General features: G+C 34.5%; 1 protein-coding gene across 4 annotated transcripts in view; it reads right to left on the bottom strand.

Moving 5' to 3' along the window:
- Ac78C (adenylyl cyclase 78C) overlaps positions 1-21,200 on the bottom strand; it is an 80,264-nt gene that overhangs the window by 1,942 nt on the left and 57,122 nt on the right. For 3 of the 4 annotated variants that reach the window (XM_085192722.1, XM_085192721.1, XM_085192723.1), the window contains exons 4-28: positions 14,432-14,533; positions 12,356-12,434; positions 11,135-11,211; positions 10,799-10,891; positions 9,977-10,016; positions 9,720-9,863; positions 9,266-9,462; positions 8,831-9,023; positions 8,050-8,193; positions 7,463-7,542; positions 6,934-7,083; positions 5,852-6,009; positions 5,494-5,661; positions 5,151-5,256; positions 4,966-5,067; positions 4,184-4,389; positions 3,736-3,924; positions 3,205-3,492; positions 2,507-2,741; positions 2,062-2,182; positions 1,871-1,977; positions 1,520-1,634; positions 1,029-1,174; positions 617-833; positions 236-341 (exon numbers count right to left, since the gene is read on the bottom strand). In XM_085192722.1, the coding sequence (XP_085048848.1) occupies positions 236-341; positions 617-833; positions 1,029-1,174; positions 1,520-1,634; positions 1,871-1,977; positions 2,062-2,182; positions 2,507-2,741; positions 3,205-3,492; positions 3,736-3,924; positions 4,184-4,389; positions 4,966-5,067; positions 5,151-5,256; positions 5,494-5,661; positions 5,852-6,009; positions 6,934-7,083; positions 7,463-7,542; positions 8,050-8,193; positions 8,831-9,023; positions 9,266-9,462; positions 9,720-9,863; positions 9,977-10,016; positions 10,799-10,891; positions 11,135-11,211; positions 12,356-12,434; positions 14,432-14,533 (3,563 nt within the window). The remainder of the gene's footprint in view (positions 1-235; positions 342-616; positions 834-1,028; positions 1,175-1,519; positions 1,635-1,870; positions 1,978-2,061; positions 2,183-2,506; positions 2,742-3,204; positions 3,493-3,735; positions 3,925-4,183; positions 4,390-4,965; positions 5,068-5,150; positions 5,257-5,493; positions 5,662-5,851; positions 6,010-6,933; positions 7,084-7,462; positions 7,543-8,049; positions 8,194-8,830; positions 9,024-9,265; positions 9,463-9,719; positions 9,864-9,976; positions 10,017-10,798; positions 10,892-11,134; positions 11,212-12,355; positions 12,435-14,431; positions 14,534-21,200) is intronic. The other variant, XM_085192725.1, reaches the window with a different exon arrangement.

Raw genomic sequence — 21,200 nt, 5'->3', positions numbered from 1 at the left:
CTATTTGTTGATAACGGTAATAAAATTTTCTATAAATATCAGCAGTTTGATCTCATATATATCTCGGCAGATCAAGAAGGCATAACTATGTTGAATCGGTTTTATTACGTGGAAGTTTTATTTTTCAGAACAGGGAACGAAATGTTTGAATGCGGTAGAGAGTATCTTAACACTAGGTTCCCTGTGAGCCTCGTTACCTCGTGCGAGATACATTGTGAAACTAAAAAAATATTACCAAGTGTGCGTGTGTCTGCTGCGCGAATGAAGGGTCTTAGGCCGGCGAGCGCTGGGCGCGGTGCCGGCGCGCATCGCCCTCCGCCCTTGGATGTTACCGTCTAATGCTATAAAATAATTATTACATTTTATTTTTATACATTGATAATCACTAAATGAAGCAGTTGAAGAAACATGGCTCCCAAATACCATTCAAACGCCAGAACTTACAATCTACTACAATCTATCACATATCATCTATGTACAAGATACTACAATATATTCTTTAATGGGAAGGGAGTATTTTATCACTCGGTACCTTCTGCCTACCCCGCCTTTGTGGGGAATATAGAAATATAAAAAAACGACTACGATTGCGATAGCAAAAAAAACCAAAACTTACCCTGCGTAGGCGCATCCAGAGGATGCGTATAAATGCGTTTTCTCGCTTGCAACATGGTATATACTAGCGCGGCCAAGGAACGCGGAGGCGCCGGCGCAGGCAGGGGCCCCGCCCCGCGAGCACGCACGCTAGTCACCCACCACGTCTCCATTCGCCCCTTGCCTTTTACTTCCACCGCGCCTCGTGCTTCGAGGCCGTAGCCACGGCGTTCTAATACCTGAATCGTTTTGGATTTTTTTATCTGTGTAATTTTGGCATTATTATTTGTTTTATGTAATAATAAAGTACGGTTGCGCATTTTTCACTCAAGAAGAAAATAATCAAAAGTAAGCCCTCAACACCGGACTGAAGAAATGAAAAACGAATTAAAAGCTTAAAACAAAACTTATTATATAAAATATGTATATCATACCTGTTTTGTATACTTCGTAACTTGAATACGATCCATAGCACCAGTGGACTCCATACGAGACGCTTCATTCACCGTGTTGCCCCATATGTCGTACACTGGCTTTCGGGCGCCGATGACGCCGCCCACGAGAGGACCACAGCTTATACCTTGACAAAATCATTAAAACATGAGTAAGCTATATTCCTTTCGTAAGATGTGATTACCAAAATTAATAAAATAAATATTTTCTTTTATAACTTTTCTTTTTATGTTCTTCAAGTTCTTCAAGCATCATCCACATTTCGTTGATAGAAAGAAAATAGAGAGATAATCTTATTTTTTATTTTTGTAAATACTTGTCAGTTAATTTAAATGTTATCAGTTTCAAGGGTCAAAATTAGTGTCTCTTGATAGCAGTTCCACTCTGTAGTAGGTACCATATATAAGACTGTAAGTTCGTACATTTTTAATACTAATTATTTAATGACAATTATAAAATATATAAGACTTACCTACTCGCAAACCAAATTTGTTAAAGCTGTGTTTGTTGATGTCTTCTAGCGCTTCTCTAATTGCGAACGCGTAGTCCACCAGAGCGCATAGATGGTCGCAGTCATCGTCCGCTGTCTGTAATGAAAATATCATTTTTGACACATTGACTCCAGTCCAAAAATAAAAAAAAATACCCGCACATATCAGGGTAGGAAACCTGAGAACCTGTCAAGTTAATCTGTTCCCATTAAAACACTTCTGTTCTCCATTTTTCAACGAATTCCAGACTCGAGTTAAATAAAAAAACAAACTTTTTCCGTTTTTCCTTTTTATATGGAATCATTATTTCAACAGAACATTTCCTTTCTTACCTTATGATTTGGATTTAGTCCAGACGCAGCCATATAAGTAGCGGCAATCGTTTTAATTTTCTCTATACTTTTGAACTGCGGTTGCATTAATAACTTGTCGAAATCAACTGAAAACAAATATTGAAACAATAATATTATTTAAGCTTAGGACTAATAATAAAATTATAAATATAAATCGATTGGTACATTACAAATGATTTCGTTCAGGACCCTCATGCAGTCCACCGCTTTTTGCTCAGAATAGAACTCGTGGAAGTTTGGTATCCCTGCGAACATCACTCCGACTTCGTCACGCCATTGAGAATATAGTTCCTGTTAGCAAATAACAAATTATTTTTACATAGAAATTTCAAATTCTAATGAAACTTGAATTGTAAAAATTTTAAAAAAAGTACGGGAATGGTAACCTAAGCTCAAATCGATCATTGAAAGTTCAGATTTGTGTAATTATTTTTTCTTACTCAATACAAAAAAAATTGATTGAGTAGAAAATGTAGGTAGAATGGCACTAGGTTCTCCTGATATCTACACCCTTTCTCTAACGGCTCTAACTACTAACGAGCAAAGAAAACTAAGTGATTGTTCACTCCATTCTCTCACCCAATGTAAAACACTGACATTAATCAAACAACTCACATCTGGACATCTATCCTTGCTCAGAAAATGATTAACAACATGATCTGGTAAGATATGCTTGAGCAGATGTCTATTGGTCCTCTGCGTGTCTTTCATTTCCCTAAGATCGGTCTCCGCTTGCAATTTCCATAGAAAGTCGAGTCTCGAGGTGACTTCCACTAGCCTCGCGTGGTATACGACTATTACCAGAAACATTATCATAAGGATTGTCATTTGTATGTAGAAACGAAGAGGGCTGAAATTGATAAGAAAATGTTAGGTAGAGAATAAGTTAATCATCTCTAAATACAGTCTAGTTTCACCGTGCCGGGGCGTAGGGACACAAACTTGTGACTGTAATCGCGACGGGTTGTGGATTTGATTCCCTCTCGGGGGAAGGAAACATTAATATTTTCATTTTTCCGCTCTGGTAACGAGGTAAAGCACGGCGTAGAGTTCCGTCACTCAATACTCAATACCTCGAGAATTCAGCGGAAACTGAGAAAGGGAAATGTCTATTCTACGAGGTAATGAAAATAATTTATTCCAACTGTCTAACTATAACTGGTCCATGAGATATAGGATGTATTGATGGGGACCGGAATATACAGAGAGACAGATAGATTGACTGAAAGCAGAGTCTTAGTAATGGAGACCCTTATTTACCTTTGGGTACGGAACTCTAAGAAATAAACACACACTGAACAAACTCCACTAACCTATCATCCATTTCTTCATTATCATGTTTATAGTACGACAGCAACAGAACTGCATACATAGCGACATTAATGATGGCCAGCAAAGTTTTTATCAAGTAATACAATTTCAATATCGACGTCAAGGCCACGAGGCACAGGATCCAAGTGAATACCACATATTCTGGTTTGTAACATTCTCCTATCAGCTCCTCGTATACGACCAGGTCGTTCTCTAAACCAGAGGTGTTGGTTGCGTTTGCTATTGCATTGGGCATCGTCAGTAACGGACATATGTAGAGTTTGGTTGTGCTGAAATTAAATTAATGTTCTGAATATTGTTTTATTTTTGAGGCCAGTAGTGGAGAGCGGAGTGTCTCAATGCTAGCCTCCCTCTACCTACCCTGCGATATGCGGGATACATAGTGAAGCTTCCCGTCCCGCATTATTTTTAATAATAATAATTTGACTGTATTAATAAAAACTAAGATTATCTATTCTGTTCAATTAATAAATCATATCTAAAACAATAAACAAAAAGCAAACAAAGCTCACCTAGAAATGGACATAATAGTAACAAAGCAACATATATGGACGTTCCTTCGCATTCTGTTCCCACTCAGTCCTGCTGAGAACTGCGCGAGGCGAGGCAGCGCTCGGGGGAACTCTTCCGCCATCACTACCACGAAGGATAGCGCCAGGGCCAACGTCATTATCAGTAATGTTACCACTAGTACGAAGCAACTGGAAAAAATATGGAAAGTTTTTGAGAAAACGAATTAAAATTATGTAGATGCGGAATTTGAAACCGCGCCTCTTCGAAATCGTTCAAGAACTCTGTTTTATAAATTGTGGATAGTATTATAAAAACGTCAAATAATATCCACAACAAATAAAATATTTAAATTTTCATTTTCTCGTCTTTATACTAGATTCTCTTCTTCTCTCTGCCTACTCTGCTAAGTCCAGGATACAGCACGAAACTAAAAAAAACAATACTTACTTAAAATGTATAATATACTGCACAGCGACAATAAACAGCCACAAAACCAAACAGCACATGACATTAGATTTAAAAGTTTTCTCATCAAGTTGTCCAAAGCGAGAGTCCAAGGAGGCGCGTCTGAAGTGCAGGGACCAGGGCTTCATGTGCTCCACGCGCATGCGGCGGTTACTGCTTACTTCTATCGAATTTATTATATCGTCTTCCTGAAAATATGTGTTATATCATTATAAGATTTTTTACAGCTTCATGCTTTATCTTCACATGTAGAAAGGTAGGCAGAGAGAGCCTAGTGTTATAACTCTCTGTTTCTTTCCGCCGAATTTTAGAGGTATTGTGTGTTAAGTGACGGAACTGAACGCCGCGCTTCAATTTAAAAATTTATTAATTGATTGTAAGCTTTAAAAATCAAAACGGCGAGAAGTTGAGACGTGTAAGTTGTGAATTTGAATCTCAATGGGAAGATTCTTCATATTTATTAATAGTGACAAAAAATATTCATATCACTATTTTTATCGTAATGCTGCATCCTTGATTATAGCAGGATTGGCAGAGGGAAACTAGTTGTTAAGATACTATATTCCTCACTCGGCGACTTTGAGTGGCGAAACTAAACACCGACGATCGGAGTGAGCGAAATGAAAATAACTCAAATTTAAGAGTGCGAATGAATCTCACAACCGTGCAGGTGTCCATTACAGTGACTAGTGACTTCGTCCACCAATAGGTACCCTCAGCCTACATAGAAAAATGCAAATTTATTTAAGATAAAAGTAAAATACCTCGGATATTGAAGTGATCTCGATATCCTGTCCGTTCTCTACATCGTCTTGTTTACCGCAGCGACGTTGTCGCAACGCCGCACTGGCGCCACTTTGGAAATACTGCAAATAAAACATTTATTGAAATTACTATTATTTTATATTTATTTTTATCTTAAAATAAAGGTAATAAAAAGATAACTCACATTCTGAAATGGCATTTCAGGGATCCAATCTGTAGTAGTTTCGTCGTCGATGCTGCCGCTGGGACATCGTGCTATACTCTCATTTTGTGTTACTTGTTGTTGAATACTGTCAGAAGAATATTAAAAATATTATACAGCCCCACTTAAAATTTATTTGATTCAATTAATAATCGACTCCCCCTTTTTGAAACATTTTTTAAATAATTAATGATATGTAATTAAAATAAATGTAACACAAACTATACATTTCAAAAATAGCATTATAATGAAAAAAGACACAAAATTGTATGTTCTAATAAAAAATACCAAAAACATATAATAATTATGTTTTTTCTTGACTTACTTATTGAGAGATTTATTTCTAGTCCGTCTCGGGTGTTCCGTAGCTTTAATGAGATACGTCGTGATGTTCAGTTCACGTAAATGAGTATCCCTGGTTTCTCCCTCACCGGGTTCCACTTCAAATGCTCCGTTAAGACATTCCATTGTCGCTGAAGAAATGTGGACGCGACTGGAAGTATATGTGAGAACTTTGATTCAATTTTTTATTATAATTTTTTTAGGGCTTCACGTTCTATCCCGTATGTTGAGGGTAGGCAGAGGGAACCCAACGCCGCGCTTTTCCCTGGACACCAGAGCGAAGAAAGTCGTTATGAATTTATTATACAAAACAAAAACTAAAGTACACATTTAGCGCTTACCCGGGTAATCCCCCACTCTCCATGTGATTAGCTAGCGTGACGTCATACGACCAAAGATCGAACTGCCACTTGAGGAGGCCGAGCACCCCGCAGAGCACTGTGCCGCTGTGAATACCGATCCTCATGTCTAAGTCCACCTGGGAATCGACATGAAACATCTAAAAATAAATATATTGTGAAATAAAGTTTTAATTAAAATTTCTCTGATAAACAAATCTTAACATTTTAGTATTACAGTTTAAATAAAAATAAATAAATAATGGGATATTTTGATTTCTGGAGTTTATTATATATTTTTACTTGATATTTAATTTTAATTAAAATTTAATGATGCTTCTGTTTTTGAATAAAAAGTAATGTTAATGTTACCATTTTAGTTTATACAGGGTGGAATTGTCAGCACCAATTTAAATGAAACCACAGTTTTAACTATTCTATAAAAGCCTAATATAATTCGGAAAAAAAAAATCCCAAAAATGAAAAAGTTTTTTTTTCAAACAAAATAAATAATAAAATTATCGTTTTAAAGTAAAACGCCATTTGTAAAGTATAACATAGGCACGCACACACTTACCTGTCAAATCGGCAACGTCGCATACGTATGTGTGCGTGACACGAAATACAGGTATGTATAAAAATCGTGAAATGAAAAAAAAATCCTACGTCCAAATTGTTGAGGTACCTTGATTAATTTCTTAGGTGTGGGTTTGGAATATTTTACCCTATATGCAGTTTCAGTAAAAGGAGCGCTGCCTCTTCCAGCCTGTATTTAAATTGCCATCCTAAAATAATATTTTGTAAAAACCATTTTAATAGATTATAAGAAAAAGTTTTATAAAGTATTATTATTTTATCCCAACAACGATAAACACTTGGAATTCGTTACTATACGCCAATTATGTTAAAAAATTAATAAGAAAACCCAACATTTTTTTTTCTTTTTTTTTTTCCCTAGCCTACACCATCCCATTTTTGGGCAAAGGCCTCTCTCCACTTCTCCCATTCCGGTCTGTTTAACATTATTAATATAACTAATTAAAAAATTAATATACCATTATTAATATAACTAATAATTGTAAAACCTGTTTGTTGTATCGCACGTCGCGTATCACCCGTATCATCTGTAGGCCCATGTTTACGCAGCAGAAGGCGTGGTCGGTGCGGCGCTCGGGCAGCCCGCTCACGCAGAAGTAGCAGTCGCCCAGCAGCTTTATACGGAGGCAGTTGTTCTCCTGGAGGAATGGAGTTTAGGTGGCTTTTTGTATGAGATATTTAGGAGATTTAAGTATGGAATAAGAAAAAGATACATACAGCATACATAGTTATCATGTTAATTAATACAAATTTTTAGTAAATTTAAATAATTAAGATTTTTGATTTCAATAATAATTTCATATACTCCGGAAAGTATGGAATAACGTTAAGTGGTGGAATTTAACGCCGCGCTTTGCCTCATTACCAGAGCGAGGAAATTAAAATATGAAATATTTCTTTTTCTCGAGTGGGAATTGAACCCACCACCTGCGCCACGACCGGCTTGGCTTATTTATTTTAATAGGATTTTCTTATTAAATATATAATCATAAGTAAAACTAATATAAAATTACCAACCGAAGCTAATCTATCGAATCGGGCGAACAGTTCGTTGAGCAACTTTACGAGGTCCTGTGCGCTGCATTTACTGGAGAGCTCTAAACATAAATATAGAAAGTTATTTTTACTATTTTTAAAAGGTAGAGGTTAAGTTACAAACGCTATGTTATATATATTTTTATTAGTAAAGTTTGTATTGAAAAATATAATTTACAACAATTTTGGAATTGTCAATAAGCATAGCAAAATTGTCTGATTCGGTTATATGAAAAAAATAAGCTCCATTAAAACAAAATCGAAATAAAATGCAGAAAAGGTCTACTTAGACGTATTTACATTACGTATATTTCAGTTTTTAGCTTCACACTGTATCCCGTACATCAACGATGTAGGCATAAGGAACCTGGGAACCTAGTGTTAAGACAATGAATTGTTGAAAGTGTTGAATAGCGGAACTTAACGCCGCTATATGCCACGTTACCAGAGCGAGGTAATGAAAATATTTTTCCTCTATTTATATTTCTTATTCTCGAGCTTAGATAAAACCCATAACCTATCGCATGCTATACCATATTAAAATATTAAGTCGAAAAATATTAATTTACCAGTGAATCCTTTAATATCTGCAAACAGTATGGAGACGTCCTCATGTCTCTGTATATACAAGTTATTGAATTGCTGCTCTTGGAACTCCCCCCTCACTTTCGACACGTGACTAGAAATTTGTTTCGCCAAAAAGTCTGGAATCACTAGAATATAAATGAGATATTTTAAATTTTGATCTTGTTTCATATAAAACACGTAGAAAATATATGTCTTGAATTTATGTAGTAGGAATAATAGTATTTATATTATTTTGTTGATTTTTAGATCTTTTTATATGGAAAAAGAATTAAGAAATCTATGCCAACTAACAATTAAGGTCAATAGCTGTAAAATTAACTATATTTGAATATAAATTAACTTCATCTAAGTAATAGTCTATACTTCTATAGTAATATGATGAAAGCTGAAGAGCGAGGCCATCGTCGCTCTGGGGCACAAGCATGTAGACTGTAAACGCGACGGGTAGTGGGTTCGATTCTAATAAATATTTTATATTTTCATTTTCTCATTCTGATAACGAGGCAGAGCGCGACGTTGAGCACCGCCAATTAACACGCAATGTCTCCAGAATTCAACTGAAAGTGATGAACGGAAGTGTCTTAATAGGAACGGAGTGTCTTATCACTAGATTCCCAGGTTCTATGTGCCTATCTTACTTTGATATGTGTAGAATACAACGTAAAACTAAAAAAAATATATATAGATTGTAACCATCATCAGAGTTACATCAGGAACTAAACTAGAAGTAAAAGCTAGTGTCTTCATATAAAAAAAACATACCACTTTGAAATAACTTCCACTGCCGATCGCTCTCCCGTTTCGTCCTTTGCCTCGTTACCATAGATCTATGGGTTTCTAGAAACGCCTTCCTCTGTCCCCAGTCCGCGAGGTACTTCGCGTACATGCCTGCGAAGTTTACCGCCGTGTAGAGCAGCGCGTTGCCGATTAAAAGTCTGGTGCCGCAGGAATCCGCCTTCAAATTCATATAGATATAAATTATGGTATCTTAAAGTGCTTTTTTTTTCAAGAAAGGCATTATTTTATTGTATTTAGTTTTTATATTATGTTTTTAATAAGTAAAAATATCTTATAATATTTGAATTATATTTGGATATATATACGATATATAATAATTCGCCGAATTCTGGAGGCATTGACCATATTATTTTTTTTTAAAATCACTATTCAAAAAATCTATATATAAAAAACACTTACAGCTTTAGGCGTTTCTTTCATAATCTCCTTAATATTAACAGCTGTGGTCAATACGTGGGAGATGGAAGATAACAGGCCGATGACGATGCACCAGCCCAGAGACAGCGGCAGCATCGCGTACGGTACGAATATGATGAACAGCATATACCATACTTGGTTTTCTGGTTCTTGGAAACCTATGCCTTGTCCGCTTAAGCCTGATAAGATAGTAAATGTATATACGTGATGTGATTTATTTTTCGATATGCACATAGAAGAGTAGACAGAGAGAACCTAGTGTTAAGACACTTCATTAATCACTTTGCCGAATTTTCGAGGCCGCGCTTTGCCTTTTTACCAGAGCAAAGAAAAAAAAACTGAAAAAAAAAATAGTTCAGAGAAATGCTATACTATATAGAATATTAGCGACAGTATTTTTAATGAATAATTAATAAATGTGGTTCTTAAGCAATACCTTGTGCTACCAGTAAAATCCACGTGGCTGCAGCAGCCCAGTGCAAATAGTTATTGGCGAAACATCTCCACCCTCCGAGCAGTATTACAGCTATATTCAGTACGAGAAACGCCGCTGTCCACGCTATTTGGTAGTTATCTGCGTCTGGTGAGGAGAATTAACCTTTTTATATGTTTCACGCTGTATCCCTCACATAGCAGGATAGGGGGAACCTGGTCCTGAGGACCTTGACAAAATTAAAGTTGAAATATACTTACTGTTACGCGGTGATAAGGTATAAATGAGTGTTAAACATATCTGGAAAAGAAAATACTTATTAAACATACTCCTATATGATATTTTAAAATATTCATAACATATTTTAATATATAAATGCATATATATAGAACTTTAAAATACAAAGTTTCACGCAGAATTTGATCCGCATCAAATTGAATTGACGTTCAATTTGGAACTCGAAATTATTCTTTTGCTATTTAAAGAATACAAAAAAAACATAAAGCAGGATTCTTTTTCCTATAAAATAATTTTATAATAGGTACTGTTAATGTAAAAATATTATTTTACATCTATAACTATAAACAAAAAAAACTGTATAAACGACGCGGCGTATAACACCAAAATTTTATATATAACTAGCGGCCCGCTCGCGGTTTCACCCGCGTGAACCATGTTATTTCTGTCTCCATGACTACGTCCTAGTGACGTCTATGCAAAATTTGATTTGTAGTAACGAAGTTTCATACAAACTTTCGACCCCAAAAACAACCCCTTAGAAATCGAATATTGCAAATTCCCGTCTTAGCGAGCACCTACGTCCTATAAGTAACTCCTATGCAAAATTTCAGATTCCTAGCACTTGTAGTTTCTGAGATTTCGTGATGAGTGAGTGACCTTTCGATTTTATATATATAGATAGAGTCAAAATTTCTTAAAATTATTATCATTTACGAAAACGGGTATAAAGGTGTTTACGTTTTACGAGAACTAAGTTACGACCACTAGTTGGGTAAAAGTATACCCTAGGGCATACCTTAGGGCTTTTAGGGCTTTTTAGTCCTACTTAGGGCTGTGGTTACCTTGAGTGCTAGGTCGACCACGTTCACCATTATAAGGGATCTCTGTCTTTGTCGTCTTGAGTACTTCTGATAAGATAATTCTACGGTTTCGTCCTGTGAAATAATTATATATAAATGACACCATTTTAATATTAACATATAGAACATATTCATTATAATAGTAGCAGGGTATTATTCTATAGAATAAGAAAATCTGTATGTAATCATTTCTTTTTCAAATAAGCCTTTCATTAAAATATTTTTCATTACTATGATATTTAAAAAAATCCTGAAATAATACATTTTTAATTAAATTGGTAAGAAAAGCTAGTAAAGTAACAATATAAAGATACTTACTTTAAAACTATTAGTAATCGAGGGCCAATATATTCCTTTATAATAGCGACCTGTCCTCAGCATGCCGTCCGTAGTCACTGGTAAAAGAATATTAGAGATTTAATGTGCAATAATAAATAATTTTAAAATATATAATAATTTCTAATAGTTTTGGCTGTTGTAGTTTCGATTTGTGTTTTACTTTCGGGGTAGTGTTTCTTGGGCTGTAAAGTAATAGGGTTGTGTTGATAATTCTAATTCTAAAGGTGCCATTTATTTTGGTTACGTAATACATATTTTTTATATAATGTATGTACAGACCACCCGTGCGACAGGTTGCGGATTCGATTCCCACTCGAGGAAATTAAATATTAAATATTTTCATTTCTTCGCTCTGGTGTCGAGGTAAAGCGCGGCGTTGAGTTTCGCCACGCAACACGCAATGCCTCCAGAATTCGGCGGAAAGTGGGGGAAGTTTGGACTCCCTCTGCCTACCCTGCTACATGGGGATACAGCGTGAGGCTGAAAAAATGTTTGTTTATTCCAAATAATTTATTATTTTTTATTATTTATTGTCCTCTAAAATTTTTGAAAATACACACACGAATTCGCAGTATATAGCTAGTATTGTATAAAATTTTGTGGTTAACCGTACTCATTGACTTGCGGTTGTTAATATAATAAACAAAAGGCAACTCCAATTATATTAATAGAATCATATCTAAATCAATATTTATCTTCAATATAAAGTTATAATTGAACGACATTTACCTATTATTTTAATAGGCACGTAAAGTTTACAGACTGGACTAGCTCTTTCACGCTATTTTACTTCCAAAATATATAAACTATCAAATATATTGTTAATTTAGTTACTTTAAACATTTCAATTGCTTAATTGTAAACATTTTTTTAGCTTCACATTATATCCCGCAGATAGCAAGGTAGACATAGGGGACCTGGGAACCTAGTATTAAATAAGTCCGTTCCAATTAAGACATTTCCATTCTCAATCCGCCGAATTCTGGAGGCATTGCGTGTTGAGAGGCAAAACTTAACACCACGCTTTCCTTACTAGCAGAGCGAAGAAACTAATATTAAATATTTAATTCCCTCGAGTGGGAATCGAACCCACTATTTGTCTAGTTTACAGTCCCCCCGATTGCTCGCATTATATAAAACATAGAGCCAATACACTACACTTTTTACAAAGTATAACTAAAACTATTATTTCTAAGTTACCTATATCGCCGTCCGCGCGGAACGGGTCTATACTGTTGCGGCCACTGTTGGTGGACCCGTCGTCATCACTAACCCGTATCTGAAACAAGAAGAAAGGAAAAATAAAAAATATATATATGACGGCGCGCTGCTATGTATTAGTTTTAATTATAATCTCGCAATTATTACATTTCGATTTTAATTGATTTATGTAATGGATTATATTAGAAGAATATTTAAAATGGAGCGGGTAACCCCGAATAGGGTAGTAGGTGTAGCTACAAATAATAGCGGATGTCATTGGTTGACAGCTATGGCGTGAGATGTTCACCAATTAACCTATTGGCTCCTAATCTATTGCAATTTTATTAATCTTGTGAGATTTATTGTAAAACTGTTATGTAAACGAGTAATAAGACATTGTAGAATATAAGTGTGACTTTTATTTAAACATCTCTGTTGCTACAACGCCCACAAATGAATAATAACAGCCAAGACCGCTTCGAGGCCCCTTCTGATGCTTCTACATATATAATACTTTACGTATATATAATATATTCCGAAACCCTTCACGCAGTGCCTCCAGAATACGGCGGGAAGTGGGAAGCGGAATGGCTTAACACCAGGCTCCCTCTACCTGAAAATACAATCTTGTAACATGCGGGATACAACGTGAAGCGTGAAAAAAAAGTACAATTACATCACACACATCAAAAGATATAAGGGAAAATTCGAATAATAAACCGACCAGCTGCAAATTATAGGCACTAAAACGCCTCAAGTTCTTATATTTTTCACATTAAGGACTTTTGGCAGGTTGCCGACCGTGTGAAGAACATCTTAGCATAGCATACTTTATACTGGCTACAGTACAACCGACGAGTCGTGGCCGACTTGAAGAAAACCTATTTCTGAACTTTTGCGGTGTCATTCACTCAGTAAGAAAATATAATCAAAGGAATAATACTACAATTAAAGCTGTCGCGGCCAAGACTCATCAACCGTACTGTACTTAATAGTTGTGTAAATGTGATTACTCCATATAAGTCAGCTTCTAGATTGCGTATTTAGGCGTTAGTAGATTATAATAATAGATTTTTATAATGTCTCGTATAATTTTCTCTTTATTTAGTACGTTATCACGGACAAATGGTAAACATTTGAAGCGTAAATTATTACTAATGACAATCTGCTTCTGTATACCGCAGTAAAGGCAGAGGAAGCTTGGGAACCTAGTGTTTAGGCACTCCGTACCGATTAAGCCGCTTCCGTTCCCCACTATATTTTAATATATTTGTTAAAATACAAATACAATTTTTAGATATTTTGTAAATGTGTAAATGTTTTTTTTCCTTTGAAGACTTGATGATCTACACTTTGTGAGGTGGTGAAGATTAATAATGATGAAGGATCATTTACATAAATAATTTAAAAAGAAGCAATTGAAATGAAAAGTTATAAAATTATACCGCTATTAGGGAATAAATATTTTTATATTCATTTCCTCACTCTGGTAACAAGACAAGGGGCGGCGTTGAGTTCCCCCACTTAAAGCGTAATGTCTTAAATTCGGGTGGAAAATGGGTGTGGGCTTGTCTTAACACTATGTTTCCCTCTGTCTACTCTGGTATGTGGAAAACAAAGCGTAAAGCTGCAGCTATATTATAAATATATATATACCTACATTATAAATTCGAAAGTAACTCTGTCTGTCTGTCTGTCTGTCTGTCTTTTACGCAATCAGGGCCAAACCGCTAATTTAATTGTGATAAAATACTCATAAAGAGATTCTTGAGGGTCTCGGGATGAACATAGGATACTTTTTTTTCTCATATTTGTAATATTTTCGATATATACCCATATATACTGATTAATTTGCCATGCAATTTATTCCGCCATGTTAATAACAACCATCGCGTTGCTAAGCAACGATTTGCAAACTTTGTTGTTATAAAACGTCACCCAAAATGAGCTTGCTTAACGCATCTCTCTATTGAAAACTGAAAATAATTTCATAAATATATTTAATAAATATTCGTATAGTACAAGCGGGCGTAGCCGCTTTCGGGTCTGCTAGTTTTTAGTATATATAAATACCTGTTCATCAGTGACTGTACAGCTAGAACCGTCCCCAGGCTGCCGCTCGCCCTCCACGCTGGTTTCATGGCTTTCACCTTCTCTGGTAGTTTTACAGCAGCTCTATTAACAAATAAATTCAATAAAAAACCAGAGAATCAGGAAAGTCGTAGGCCAGAGGCACAAGCATGTGACCGTAAACGCAAGAGGCAGTGGGTTCGATTCCCACTCGAGGAAGTGAAATATTTAATATTCTCATTTCTTAGATCTAGTGTCGACGTAAAGCGGAACGTTGAGTTCCACCACTCAACACGCAATGCCTTTAGAATTCGGCGGAAAGTGGGCAGCGGAGTGTCGTAACACTAAGCTACCCTGCTAGCTAGAAAAACAATGAACAAGCTTAAAAATACACATAAATGCGTACTTTGGGCGTATTTACTAAAAATAATCGATTTTATGGGTATGAGAATTGAAATTTTATAAATTAAAAATATTATATAAGGATATGAAGCCTATTTAATGCAATGTTAGCAATAATTATAGTATACTATATTAGTATTGGTATATGTAACCTATTACAATCCAATTCACATTCTATATCCACAGCAAAATGGCTTTCAGGCGGTTGACGGAAGTTATTTAAATTAAAAGCCAATATTATACAGGTATATATAAAATCGACTTCACATATTTTTTTTTACGAACTGAGAAAAGATAGTGTCAAAACTCACTTTTCTTTCAATTTCTTTAAACTTATCTCCGCTTTGCTTCGACACCAGAGCGAAGAAAATAGAAATATTAAATATTTAATTTCCTCGAGTGGGAATCGAACCCATGACCTGTCCTGTTACAGTCACACTTTGCACCCTTGCACTACGATTGCCTTTGAATATAACAGTAGTAAAAAACACAAAGAGTGACCTTGTATTGCAAATCTCAATCTAGAATCAAACAATAATCGGTAAAATTGAAATATCGATTGCTTATACAGTTCTATGGAGCCTAATGGATGTTCTATTTACTATTATGATTCATAAAAGTATAGGTAAAAAAGCAGTCTAATATTTTTTTTGTTATTTATTAGAATGTATTTACTAGTGATATGACTTTAAGAAATAATTGTGAAGGTCAAGCGGATAGAACCGCGGTCGAGTTGAGAATTAAGAATATAGGGAACGGATGTGTGTTTATGGGAACGGAGTATTTTAACACTAGGTTCCCAGGTTCCACCTGTCTACCCTGCTAAGTGCCTTGAACTCAAGACATTAAGTGTTAAGCTGCAAAAATCAATCGCCTCACTTTGCTTTACTGGGGAAGGAAAATAATTAATTTTCCCAAATGGGGATTGTAACCATGAACCTTCACATCGCTATTCCATTGTACCATGATGGTCCTACATCCAAATCCAATAAAACAAAAAAATATTAGCTTTCAATATAACACATTTTAAAGCAAAAAATAAAGAGTAAGTAAAAGTTTATATCTAATACTTTACAATGTTGCTGTCGTAGCACGCCTACGGAGCGTAGCACCGGATGAATCTTTAGGGTTTTCTTTTATTTGCCGTTCAATGATAAGACAAATGGGATTTATTTGGGAAAGAGTTGAGAAGTTACAATGTTTTTTTTGATAAGAATAACAATTTTATAACTTTTCCTATATAATATTTAAAAAAAAAGGAAGGCATATTACAAAAAGAATTATGCTCTTGAAGTATTCGCTTCTTCCCACATAGGATTATGAGAGGAAAAAAATTGTTTTAAGTGACTTTGATCTCCTCCTTCCATTGAATTGGAGAAATTGCATTCTGCGTGGTAAAATTACTGCAATTAGTTTTACCAATGCAGAAAAATAAAAATAATTTAAATAAAAATGTTACCCCGAGTGGAAAACTCATAATTATTAAGTATAGCCAGACACTGATCTATTCTACCACGATTATCTTACATTAATTTTCTATTCCTAGTTTATTTTCATGTTTTATTCTCATTTTTTTAAATCAGCCTATCTACTGCTGAACGTAGACCCTCATCAAGCGCCAACCATCCCGGTCTTTGGTTTCTCGCATCCATCCGATGCCAGCAACCATCTTTAAATCGTCATTTAAAGAAGGTGGCTGGCATTTTATTCTCATATATATTGTGTTATTTTCCATATAAATAACCTACATAGATACATGCATATAGAGCAACCAGTTTTATAGTGCACCCGCTACCTTGAAGCAAAGAGTTAAAGTTAATTTTCATTGTTGACGTACTGACGCTGTCCTTGAAGCTTAAATATCAATATGAATTTCTTTCTGTGGTCACACCTAGGAGATTTGTATGAAATTAATATAGAATAACTTCTGTCATAATGTATGCTTAGATCGGGAATCGAATCTACGATGATTGCGATTAAGTTAAAGTATTTTTTTAGGAAACATATAAAAACGTTAAATGTAGAGGGATATATCAACGCACCTTTTAGAAAATCGGCGAGAAATATAATAAAAAGTCCTTGTTTTCCAAAATAGTGTTTTTCTTTGCTTAGTGCTTTTTCACTTTAAAAATGTTTAAAATATTATATTTATATGTTATATAATTATGACTCATCCTATCGTTTTATTAAAATAAACTGTGTTCACTCGCTTCAGACATCACAGTGGTTCGCGGCAAAAAATACTCATATCGACCTTGTTTTTACACTGTTTTATTGTAGCTTTTATGAAGCCTGGATAAAACATTTTATTAGAAACAATAACAGTGTATCCCAACACTGATCTCTTTTTAGAAGATATTGGTTAATATTATTTGAAATAGATTTTTTATTTTTACATAATCTCTCAACACGAAATGTCTCTAAAATTCGGCGGAAAGTAGAGAAGGAAGTGTTTTGATGGGAACAGCGTGTCTTAATATTAGGTTCCCAGATTCCTGTTGCCTACTCTGATATGTCCAGGTTATAGAGTAAAAATAGTAAATTAGTTTGAAAATTCTATTTATAATTTTTTTAAAAGCTCTCGGTATATAGCTGCCTCTTATTTAGTGTGAAGATAAAGAGTACTAAAAAGGCTGAACCAGAAAAGAAAATATCGAATAACACTGAGAACGTATATGCAATACGTTCAAAAGGTCAGATTAAAATGAAAATTCCACTGAAAAGCACCTACTTAAACGATAAAATGGCTTTAGAAAATATTTTCTTTTAGAGCTATACAAGTTTCAAATATTTGTTTTGCATATATATTTTCTTTAGTCTCTTAGACTGTATCTGATTTTAACCTCTTTGTTTAGGGGTTCTATTCCGATTTAGGTTAATAACTAAAAAGCGCTACGATGGGGTCACTATTATATTTTCATAAAAACTATTTTTCCTTAGAAAATGAAATAACACTTAAAAAATATTAAAAATACATTCAACATTAAAAAAAACCCCCCAGGAAAAACACATGTTCTAGGAAATAAGCTTTTCCAACGACAAGTTACAATCAACGAGTACATTCCGTTGAGTTTGTTTGTCTGTCCCGTATCGTTGTGTAAACGCATTAATAATGTGCCTCTTATCTATAGCCTCCCGATAACGACTGTCATGTTTCATTATTTTTATACGAAAATCATAGAAGGTTATTATTTTGTATTGAATTTATATATAAATTTGGGGTAGATAGATACTGTGGTATGATCCCCACTCGGGGGAATGAATTATTTTTTATTAATATTTTCATTTCTGCCGGAAAATTCGGCACTATGTTTTGTGTGACAAAACGCAGTGCCGGAAAATTCCTCGGCGGAAGGTGAGGAATGGAGAGTCTTAACATTCGGTTTTGTCTGTCTATATGCGGGAAAAAACGTGCTGAAAAAAATTCATTTAGAAGTGTTAGGGAATGTTAGTTTAGTTTAAGATTAGAATTTTAACTTAATCTGTCTATAAATGGAAGCCGTTCTGTACGGGAGAGCTTTTGAATGATATCCTAAATAATTTTGTCTTATATTTAATTTTTATATTATTATTAGATATTACAGAATATACTTTTATTAAATTAGTGAATCAATTTTACATTTTTAAATATAAATTATTATAAAAAAAGATACATTTAAAAATATAAAAAACCACTCTTCCGGGGGCGGGACAAGGGTCCAAGCCATCGGTGGGGCTAGGGCTCCAGAGAGAGGAACCGCCGCACAATACGTGCCGTCTCAAGTAACACTGCCTTCTGTATCCGGTTCTTGATCCAACAGCTAAGCGATAGCCTCTTAAGCCTCTTAGATATTTATTATTATAAAATTATTAGGTATACTTAAAATGGCTGACTTTGTATACGATGAAGTGTATATAAATGATATCATTGAAATATTTCTGTAATTGAATAATTAAAAAGTCATTCACTTTTCAATTGAGTTTTCATAAATATTTTAATGTTTATTTTCTTCCTTCTTTATAGAAAATATTCTACTATTGTCTCCGTATTATTATAGTTTTAAATATTTGTTTTCTGTTAATTAATTGATTTATTTTTAAAATTAATATAGGTATGATTAAATATTCTGTTAATATTTCAAACGTCTACCTATTGCTATTATTGATATCGAGCAAAAAAAAAACAAATTCATTATATAGGACACACATAAACTACACAATGGGATTTGAACCCATGTCACTTTTTTATCGAGTAAAAACCATATTTCATTTTACTAGAGAAAGTAATATACAAGCTGTACAAAAATGATGAAAAAAAGCTATACGTGCTTCGTCACTGTGATCAATTAGAGCGCCTTTTAGTATGTTTACATAGATTTCACCTAAAGGTAGAGTCGTTAAGTCACTATGACCAATAAAAAAAATAATAATATAATAATATACTCTTTATACAAATAATAAAGGCATAAATACTATTTTAATATACAATATCCATAATAAATATACAGCAAATTCGTTGCAAAATGAAGAGAAATTTTGAACTTTATTTGATGTAGCAAATTTTGAACTTTATATAGTAGTCGTATACGTCTTGTTCAAAGTTAATTAACTCTTGATGAAAGGTGGCTTACACTGCATGTATGTATGGTGCTGCAGAGGTGCCTGATTGCGTCTCTTCAAAGATACCAAACAAAATGTTGAATTTGTGACACTGGTTTTATCAATCTCCAGAATGGAAGGTGATTTTCATGAAATATATATGTTTTAAGCTGTAGAGAAAATATAAGAAACATTTTATTTATTGTATTTATCTAGGTTACTTGAGTTTTTATTGCTCTAAAAAATTTATATTTATTGAATGAATTTAAATGGAACTTCTGCCTGTCTCAACTGAAGTTTTCAACCAAAATGTTCACATTAGCCAACCAAGAACTTTTTAGATGACACCTTGAATCATTAATCAATTATGCTCTACGTCAAAATTTAAAATAAAAATATCAACATCTGAAAAACAACATTTATGTCCTCGCTCAACCCTAAAAGACAACACAAATCGAATGTTAATATATGAAAAAGAAGATATTTTAACATTCCATTGGAATCCAATACAGGCTCTTGATTAAATCTCAAAAACCTCTCGAGGAGCTTCCGCGTTCCCGTTCAATAAGCATTAGGGTTTATTGACGAATTGCGTGTACGGTAACTGGATTTCGTTAGATATAAATAAGGCTTGTAAATAGTCGTGGTGTACGGGCACAACGAGGGTAAACGCTTCAGGTCGTAGATTCGATTTTCACTAGAGGAAATGGAAGGAACACAACTTGATTAAAAAGTTCTTATAATATTTCTAATCAATTAAAAATAAGGCCAGTCTTTACTATTAACTTGTTACAGTTAAATAAGTCGGTAGTAGAAGTGAAATATTCGATAATTTCATTTCTTCGCTGTGGTGTCGAGGGAAACCTCGCTCTTGAGTTCAGCTACTCAACATGCTGGTGGAAGCAATTCGGCGGTAAGTGGAGAACGAAGAGTCTTAACACTAGGTTCCCAAGTTTCCTCTGCTTATCCTGTGATGCTAAAAAAAGTATATTACATCGAATGGTAGCCGACGCGCAAACGCTTTCCAAAGTAAATAATTCACGCCCCAATCGCCTTTAGTGTTGGGCTGTAAAATTAACGTTCACTAAATACACGACGCGGCGCGACGCCGCGTCGTCTGTAAACAGAAATGGGAACCTACAGTTCGTGTATTACAATTAGATTAACTAACCATCCGAACTTACGTTGTATTGCATTAAAATTATATTAATTTTAGAATAGTATTGGTTTGTTTGTTGTGTTTTGATTTATTTATAATTTGGTCAAAAAAAAAAAACAAATCAGGCAGAGGTAGAGGAAACTTAGTGTTAAAATTATCATCATCATCATCATCATCAACAGCCATCTTTTGTCCACTGTTGGACAAATTGGTAAACTGAAGTGGCAATGGGCGGGGCATATCTGTCGTAGAGCCGACGGCCGCTGGGGCAGACGTGTCTTAGAATGGAGACCCCGTCAAAATTATAATAAAAATAATTTATTCCCCGATTGCGATTCAAATCCGCAACCATCGTATTTACAGTGACGCAGTCATTACGCCACCGTGATAGAAATTCTAGATAGTAAATGGTAAATATTGACATGCTATGAAATTTGAAATACACGTGCGTGTTAAGAGCAAATATTCCTAAATAGCAAATCTTCATGTCTCTTGGTAAATTTCACTACAATATTATCAACAACCTCGTTAGACAACCAAGCTTAAGCAAAATAGGTATTATTCGCTTTTTAAAATAGCTTGTATTATTATTTTGTATATTTATAAGTAAAATCAGTTAGTGAGTAGAGTAGT

The sequence above is a fragment of the Heliconius melpomene genome, chromosome 11 (genome assembly GCF_056956725.1).
Source record: "Heliconius melpomene rosina isolate 202511_hmr_F chromosome 11, ASM5695672v1, whole genome shotgun sequence".
Classification (NCBI taxonomy): Eukaryota; Metazoa; Arthropoda; class Insecta; order Lepidoptera; family Nymphalidae; genus Heliconius; species Heliconius melpomene.
This window is presented reverse-complemented; position numbering and strand designations above follow the sequence as displayed.